Source organism: Telopea speciosissima, chromosome 2 (assembly GCF_018873765.1).
Source record: "Telopea speciosissima isolate NSW1024214 ecotype Mountain lineage chromosome 2, Tspe_v1, whole genome shotgun sequence".
Classification (NCBI taxonomy): Eukaryota; Viridiplantae; Streptophyta; class Magnoliopsida; order Proteales; family Proteaceae; genus Telopea; species Telopea speciosissima.
The window spans coordinates 12,691,025-12,700,111 of NC_057917.1; the positions used below are offsets into that span (position 1 = coordinate 12,691,025).

At 36.0% G+C, this 9,087-nt stretch overlaps 1 protein-coding gene across 2 annotated transcripts; it reads left to right on the forward strand.

Annotated features, from left to right (window-relative positions):
• The first annotated feature begins 4,580 nt into the window (after window positions 1-4,580).
• On the forward strand, window positions 4,581-7,464 carry LOC122649484 (E3 ubiquitin-protein ligase RZFP34-like). Of its 2 annotated transcripts, XM_043842666.1 has the most exons (13): window positions 4,581-4,587; window positions 4,814-4,923; window positions 5,012-5,099; window positions 5,244-5,303; window positions 5,753-5,785; window positions 5,878-5,955; window positions 6,046-6,089; window positions 6,182-6,222; window positions 6,325-6,407; window positions 6,583-6,674; window positions 6,788-6,857; window positions 6,952-6,993; window positions 7,086-7,464. In XM_043842666.1, the coding sequence occupies exons 2-13, from the start codon at window positions 4,823-4,825 to the stop codon at window positions 7,236-7,238; spliced, it is 885 nt and encodes a 294-aa protein (XP_043698601.1). In that variant the 5' UTR covers window positions 4,581-4,587; window positions 4,814-4,822; the 3' UTR covers window positions 7,239-7,464. The 2 variants fall into 2 exon arrangements, with proteins under 2 accessions (XP_043698601.1, XP_043698600.1); XM_043842665.1 differs by lacking the exon at window positions 4,581-4,587 and having other exon boundaries at window positions 4,731-4,923.
• The last annotated feature ends 1,623 nt before the right edge of the window (window positions 7,465-9,087 follow it).

Below are 9,087 nucleotides of genomic sequence, written 5' to 3' on the forward strand. Positions count from 1 at the left end.
ATACCGATTTTTGGTCGATCCCGCATCAAATTAGTACAATAAAGGTAAAAATGTAAAAGAAAAAAGACCCAAATTTTTATAAAAAATACATGACTGATCTAGATTGATACGGATCTGATAATGAATCTAGATAAACTATCCTCGAATGAAAGGAGACTTTGAATGATCATCTGCCTCCATTAGATCTAAAGCATCGGGTTTTGATATCAAACGTCTCTCTAATAAGATGGAGAAGCCGAGTAGAACACTGTTGACTGAGAAAAACGGATAGTCTAAGGCCTCTAAAAAATCTTAAAATTCTTTGTCTCTATTTAGAGATAAACCACAAGGTCATATTCTTACGTCAAATTGTATGTTGTCTCATCCTCGTGCTTGTTTTGGGAATCTGATTGACAAAGGTCAAAGGAGTCGGCCACTCTTCTACTTTGATTTTGGGTGGTATTCTTATCAGGCTTTTGTTCTCTTACCGTCAAAAAAAGAATTAGCAGCTAAAGACAATCACCAGGTTTTTACAAAAAAACGTTTTGGTCATCCTTATGCTCTTTCATATCCGTAGAGACCGATAACGATATCGATACCGATTACTAAAACCCTCCTACCTAGTTGTAGAGTTTGTTTCCAGACATAAGAGTGCATGGAATTACCGCTCTGCCCCATGAAATAAAAAATCACATCTATATTGATGTCTTTATGCAAGCTCTCATTGTCCTTGACGCTGGTGTAGGGGCCATGCAGCCTACAACAATCTCTTGCCCTTAAAATTATTATTAGACAGGTGATTGATGACGTTCGTTGATGTTAAGTTTTCTTAACTGTTTTTTATTCCCCACCCCTTCAAAATATTTTCTGGAGACCAAATTCTCGAATGCTGTCTTCAGACTTAAGACAGTCCCATGAGATGACTGTGAAGTTGATTTTGTGAAATTAACAATACCATTTCAAATCAGAAGATTATATAAATTCTATTGGATAGGAATGCATAGCAAAGAACTCTTCATAAGATTAGTAAACTATTTGAACCATACCTTGCACCAAGGCCATAGGTTGAATCGTAATTTCAATTGAATCAGAATTTGATTCACCGTCGTTTGGAAAAACTCATTCTCGCAATTTATAGAATAGAAGGATCATCGTAGCATGATCAACAACCATTCTCCTTGACTCAACAAAAACAATGATCAGATCATGATCCAACAGGACAAAATCAATTATAAGGAGCCCATTGACATTGACGTCACAATGTGGGAAAAAACTTTGACTGGTTCAATCAAAAGATCAACCAATGTATGTTCCTCCACATGTGGCTTTTTAATGATAATTGGAGCCATTTCTTCCAACAATGTCGGTGGCTCGTCTTCTTGCTCCCCTCCCCCCCCCCCCCCCACATTGCTAAACAATTGAGATTAGTTTGTCGAACGAAGATTCCTCTACAATCACATGTGATTAGTGGTTGGTTCTTATTCTTTGCATTTTCGAGCTTGAATGGCTTGAAGTTGTTGGTAGAAAACAAACACAAGAATGGAATCCATAGTATCTACAACTATGTTTGGTTCTGATACCAAGTTGATGCAGATCAAAAAGATGGATATGTTAGTGATGAGTTTAATTAAAAGATCAAGGGAAAAGATTCCGATCTAATCGTTGATATAGACCAGATCTGATAATTTATATGGGGGAAATTAGAAGATATAAAAGAAAGAGAAAAGATGACTGAAAACAGAGCCACAGAGAAAGGGGAAAGATACAGGAGAGAGAAGGAATAAGCAACAACCTCAAAAACAAAGTTGATGTTATTCCATATTCAAATCATAGCCTGCATGTATAATTCATTTTTTAAACTAATCGTAATTTAAAAACAAATAAGAAATCATATAACGAAAGAAATCCCCTCTTTGCATGAACTTAATGGTGTCAAAATCAAACTAAAACCATTTATCGAAATCAAATCGAACCATTTATAGTGAAACCGACAAAACTGTTTAATCAAATGATTCAATTCATTTCTGATTTTAAAAATGAAACCGTCTAATTAAAAATATTAAATGTGGTTTGAACCATTTAAACCAACGATTTCAAACCATTTAGCACTCTTAAACCGATTATATTATAAACCATTTAACCGAACTGATTAAACGGAACTATTTAAGTAGTGAATTTCAAGCATTGATGATACTTCCCAATGTGTGGAAAGAGGCTGAAGCTCTTAGAACATTTCCTTTTTGATTTTGAGATTGCCAAAATCATTTGATTCGGATCTGAGTTATTTTATAAGAACAGGAGTCAGGAGTCAAATTTAAACACAAGGGATTGTATTTTGTCCTGGTTGAAGGACTGTCAAAGTAATGGGTATATTGGTGTTGCAGTTTTTATTTTTCACTTATTAAAGGGGGTTGGGGAGGGAATAGGGAGGGAGGAAGGTACCAGTCAGGAGACTTGAACTCGAGACCTCCTAGTGAGCATGGGTATGAAGCGAACCACAACTCACCAACTGCACTAGGCAACTGTTGGTAAAATGAAGTGTTTAATAAAATGAAAATTTAATTGGTGTTGCAGTTCTTAAATACAAAACATTCATAAGTGTTGGGCCAACGCTTGGAATCTTAAGTGCAGTGCACTTGAGAGGATAAATTTATATCTCTGACACAAAAAATAGATCTCTAGTTGAAGGGGAATCAATTTCCCAAGCTGACTACTGTAGAGAACAGAACAATAGTATTAAATGTTTTAGATTGATAGAAGTGTAGCGGTGAAATTTGAAACCAATGGATGGTTGGGTTGATGCATTGAAGTACCTAGTATTCAATGTTTATATAAAAATTTTGGTTTTGCTTTGATTTGTAAAGCTGCCCTTTTCTATGTGTGGCTTATTAAGTATATATAACAATTAGGAAATTGGTTCAAAATCAGGAAACTGTTTATGAACCGTTTACCTCAACTTGATGATTGAAATTGTTTTAAACCAAATTTGTTCTTCCATCCTTTTCAATATTCATAATTTATCCCAAAAACAAAAAAATCTTTGCAACAGTCATAAGTAGTCATAAATGAAAGAACATAGCTCAACCAGTCACCAGCGATCCGCATGATAATACTTTTGTTTCTCTATTATCTCTCTCTCTTTGGTCATGAGAACAAATAAAGAATGGAAATCTGTTTGTTACCGTCAGTTCTGGTTTTTTTTTATGTTCTTGAGAATGAACCAATTACCAAAAAGTTATTGAGAAATAGAGAAACATAAGCTTAATTTAATTTGGAACTTCTCTATTTTAAAAACAAAAATGAAGAAATAAAAGGGGGGGGGGGGGGGGCGGAAGTTGTTCTTTAATGAGCACATGGATAATTTGATCATGTTCAAAATAAAAAACCACCTCCACCACCACCACCACGTCCACCAAAATTTTTGAGTATTCAATACTATTTTTGAAAATATATAGAAATTTAAAAAACAAAAAATGTTGTCCGTATAATAAACGTGTTTATGTTTCTTTTCTGGTCGAAAAATAGAAATTACTAAACGTCACAAAATACGTTATTTTGTCTAGAAATTTGGTCCAAAAATAAAAATACAAAAAAAAATAATATTTAAAATAGATTCATGACCCAGAAAATGAAATGTACGTTATCAAGCAAGGTCCAGACTTGTGAGCACTACAAATGGAGCTCATGTACACCAACTTGTATGGGAAGCCGAACAAATTTTCTTTTCGTTTCTCCACTCAACCAAACATCAAAAACAAATTTTTTTTCTTCATTTCATTTAATTTCTTTTCTATTTTAGATACTTTTATTTTCTACTAATTTCTTCACAAACAAACACACCCTTGGTTAATCAAAATAGACGGAAAGTGATGGTTCACTTTTTTAGAACATTTAAAAGGCATGGGGGGCTTTTGGGCAGAGAGACGCAGAGACAGAGACAGAGCCAGTAGAGAGGCAGGTGCGATCTACTCTCTTACCATTGGGGACTAGCCAAGCTTTTTGAGAGCATAACGACACGCTGACCGTCGCAATCTCATCCATTGGTTTCTATCCTGATTGGGCTCCACTACACAAAAGTTCATTCTGGCTGATAAGTTGTGGGCCCCAGTCCTCGTCAGCTCATTCTCAGCACCTATCCACTTCCCCTCTCTCTTCTCCCAAGTCTCCATCTCAAACAGATTCCAATTCTGAAATCCGATCCATTCATGAATCATGTATGATTCATCCAACAACGAACTCCAGCTCAGGTCCAACCGTCCAACTTTATTTACTGGTCTAAAGCACTACTTTCCTTAAAATACCCCTGAAAAGTTCATATATAAATTCCGATTACCCACAGGAACAGGTGGAATAATAAGAGAAGAACAGTTCTGAAACTGTAAATTCTCAGTTTATTCGAATATAAGGTTTGGATCGACGCGGGTTTCCCGCCAACCACCGACCCGGTAGTTATAAAAAAGGATTCTCTCTCTTCTCTCTCTATCTCGACAAACACAACCACTCGCTTTCTACAGTCTTTCAAGAGTCCAGCTTTACAAGAGAAAGATTAAAGAAAAAGAAAAGATCGACGACTGCGTCAAATTCGCTTGTTCGCCTGTTCATCACCAGGTCATTCTTAGCTTTTCTTCTTCTCTTTATTCTACTAATCCGCTAAGAAATTTCCTCGAATGCTGATGTGCTGTCTTGTCAGCCCGAGATTGTTATAGATCAAGATCTATAAATTATTCTTTTTAATCTTCTCCTTGTTTCAACTTCAATTCGGTTTTATTTTTCCTTTACTTCTGTGTTGATTTTTGGGGGTGTTCGTTGGTGCTCAGCTAAAGAAGAAATTAAGCTGAAGAGAATGTCGAGTTGTTTCGAGACCCAATTGTCTCATGAATCTGAATCTATTGAGCCTCGTAAGAATGAAGAATCATTGATGGAGCTTGGATTTGGGGATTTCGGGTATTTATCAGTTCTCTTTTCCTCTACTTATTTTTTATTTTTTGCGGGTTATTTGAATTTTATTTTTGAACGACAATTGGTTGTGTAGGTGTGCACATTACAGAAGGAGATGTAAAATCAGAGCCCCTTGCTGTGATGAGATTTTCGATTGCAGGCATTGCCATAATGAAGCTAAGGTAGAGATGATTTTTTCTTTTCTTTTCTTATTTCTTCCATTAAATAGTGAGACTTACAGAAAAAGGGGGTGGGGGTTAACCTTTTTCATTTTGCTGACTCTTTTCCGTATTTATATTGAATTACTGATGGATATCTTGAAACAGAACTCGATGGAAGTTGATCCACTCGATAGACATGAAATTCCTCGCCATGAAGTGAAAAAGGTTGGTTTTTTCACATTCTTTTTTCTTTTAAAAGTTTTGTAGCAGTTAATGATTAATCTCATTTTCCTACTAGTTTCCACAATATATCTTGATTTTGATATAAAAATCTGCTTGAACAACAATAACAGATACTCCATTATTGGAAATCTTCATACTTCTTCTTGTTGTCCTCTTTCTCACTTTTGATGGCTCAACTATTATCATTGTTATTTTGTGGTTGGGGTGTAGTTGGGGACAGGGGAATCCCTTAGCCTCTTCTTCTTTTTTTGTTGGTTTCCTCACGTTCTTTGGAATCTCATAATAGTCATTAACTTCTTTTAGGGATATATCCTGTTAACCAGATTTTCACCATCACATTTGTGCCATTTTTTTTCTTTCATAGGCACTTAATTAACTTTGCATTGGAAAACTGATGCACCTTTTTTTTTTTGGGGTCATTCAACTTTCAGGTCCTCTGTTCGTTGTGTGGCACAGAACAAGATGTAAGTCTTCTTACACAAATATAATTCAGGGATGAAAATAAGAGATGAAAATTGTGATTGGGGATTGATCTTCACTTTTTCTTCTATCCCAGATTCAACAGAAGTGTATTAACTGTGGGGTTTGCATGGGCAAATACTTCTGTGAGAAATGCAAATTCTTTGATGATGATGTAAGTCTTTCAAAGAGCTTCTTATGTGAACTTCAAGTTGTTTTGCTCATCTAAATGGTTTCTAACTCAGCGAGCTGGTTCCAATGCCAGGTCTCAAAGAACCAATATCATTGTGACCAATGTGGAATTTGCAGGTTAATATTTTTCCCCTAATATCTAAAAGAATTAATAACCCAAGCTTTCCATGAATTCTGACTAATTTGTCTATTCTTTGCCTCTGTTACAGAACTGGAGGCCAGGAGAACTTCTTCCACTGTAATAAATGCAGTAAGTTAAAATGATCCTTATTCTGATGCTAATTGGAGTTGATTTCTCCATCATGTTATGTAATTTAATTGATGTTTGGGTTTTCTGGAATTCCTACCTCAGGATGCTGTTATTCGAGGTTGTTGAAGGATTCACACCCTTGTGTGGAAGGAGCAATGCACCATAATTGCCCGGTCTGCTTTGAGGTGAAAATTAAAAGGAAACAGAATCTCTCTGTCATCCCTTTCCTTTCAGACTTTCAGTTGGTTGTCTTTGTTGTTTCGTAAGTCTTATCTCTAGAGTTGCAAAATTTTATTATCAAGAAAAAAAATGAAAAGGGACTCTCACAGGCTTGAGTTCTACCATCATCTGTACTTGCAGTATATATTTGATTCAACAAAAGAGATTACTGCCTTACGATGTGGACACACAATACATTTGGACTGTCTGAACGAGATGATGCGGCACCTCCAGTAAGTATTTTGATAAGGAGACCCGGTGCTTTACCTTGTGTTCACTTGTGTTTGATTCTCTGTTTCCTTGAAAAGGAAGAGAAATAAAGTGTGATGTTTCATATTGATCGCAGGTTCACATGTCCTGTTTGCTCAAAATCAGTTTGTGACATGTCAAGAGTGTGGGAAAAACTTGATAAGGAGGTATATTTATGATATATAAATCTGTTTTGGAATTGTGTAGGCATGCTTATTATTTAAAATTTTTTTTCCTAACTCGGGCTGAAATTCAATGTAGATTGCCTCAACACCTATGCCTGAAATATATCAAAACAAGATGGTAAGGGACAATAAATGCAGAGTTTTTGTATTTGCATTGCTCAAATATGATAACAAGTTTCTTAAACTGATATCTTGTTATTAACTGATTAGGTATGGATCCTGTGCAATGATTGTGGAACATCATCCAACATCTGTTTCCATATTGTGGCACACAAGTGCCTAAGCTGCAAGTCATACAATACTAGGCAGACACAAGGTGGCCCTGCTTCTTGCTCATCAGGGATCTCAGAAATGAGTAGATGATAAATCGTTGATCAAAAGCATTCTCGGGGAAGCACCTGTTGTGGAGATCATTTTTCTTGTGTGAATGGTAAGCCATAATGAATGCGCTATTGAATGGTAAAATTTGCTTTGGAGGAAGGAAGCAAGAGAAAAGTAATCATACTATACTTCTGAAGGGGTTATTATTTGGAATTCAGGGAGCTGGTTTTTGAGAAATGGCTACTCCACATCACTATACTGAGATGCTGTGCTCTATTTATACAACCATTCTCAAGTCATTGAACGTGATTTGCTGTTGCTCCTGAGCTCTACTGGATTGTTGACATGATCTCTTGCCCATTTTCTGAAGGGCAGGCTCCAGTCTAACAAGTGCTAGTCGATATGGTTTTTGGCTTGGGATCAAGAAAGGACTTGGAGAAGTTAAAAATTTGAAAACAAAGACAGAGCAGGACAGTACTAAATGGTAGACAAATCCCCTTTGAATTTTTTCGCTTTATTCATTCCATTCACCTAATTTAAAAGAAGTGGGGCATAGATTTATCATGAACTTCTTTGTCATCCTTAGAAAAGGGAGTGGTTACCCGCAATATTTCTTCACCTGAGTAAGACAGCATTGAATATCCATGTGCTCATAAAAGGACTGATCAAAAGCAGGGTTTTGAGGAATCGGGGTCGATCCATTTGCCGATTCGAATTGGCAAGAATTAGCCAAAATGCCATAGAAACCCCAATCTGAATTCGATCAAATCCTAATTTCACATATAAAAAGCAATTTGAGACTACTGCGTTTAACCTATGTATTATTTTCAGTAAACACCTCACAGCAGAGACACAGGTTCATTAAAGAGCTTTTAAGGTACAGTTCCATGAAAAAAAAATTGGCACATATTATCAGCAAGTTTACAACCTATGGAGTAGAAATATTATTCCAAAATAGAAGGAAACAGGACTTTCACTGCATCAAATAGAAAGGGGAAAAAAATTGAGTGGAGCTAAAACATATCCACAATTTCTGGCTCTAGATAAAATATTTAATGTACAAATCAAAACATGGTTATTTATGAAGATTTTTTTTCCAAAAAGAAAATAAGACCAAACTCCAAAAATGTGAACAAGAATCTACAGAGAAAAAGGAAATTTAAATACTCTTGAGCTTTTGATCTAATTCATATACTGGTTTTTGGAAACTGGTGCATACAAATGAGGCACCATGTGCGTAGAAATCTCATGTTTACTGCACTTAACTAATCAAGAGACATGATTTTACAATGATCAATATCACAAGCATCATCACCATCTTCTTCTACCCCCTTAGTAAGAGAAGTCTATGGATTCTGAACTCTTTCTTGATATTTATATTTATATTTCTATTTTTGGTGGATTATCAGGCTTATGCTGATAAATTAACAATTATCTAGGTGAGATCACTGATGGATTTTATGGTATCTCCTCTATCTGGTTAGGTCAGTACGGATAAGAGCAAACCTTCTCCTCCACCCCTTCTTCTTCCATATTTCATTCCATTAATGCCGAATAAAAGCCTCTTTCTTTCTCTCTCCTATCTCTCATCACACAATGGACAATGACAACTTCAGAAGATCTTCAAATGGTCAGAATCCTCTCACAGCCACATGTATGCACATGGGCTGGGCTGGGCTGGGCTGGGCTGGGCTGACCAAATGGACAAATATGAGATCAAACCTTGTTGGACCAATATTGTCTAAGATTAATGCATTCAAATGTGCCAAACCAACAAGCAGCAAGTTGATCCTTCTTTGCTCTGGTCATAGGACCTGGATTCATATTTTGTCTGTTAAATCATAGGATTTTGCTCTAACTAAAAAATAGAAAATACAAGGGAAAAAGAACT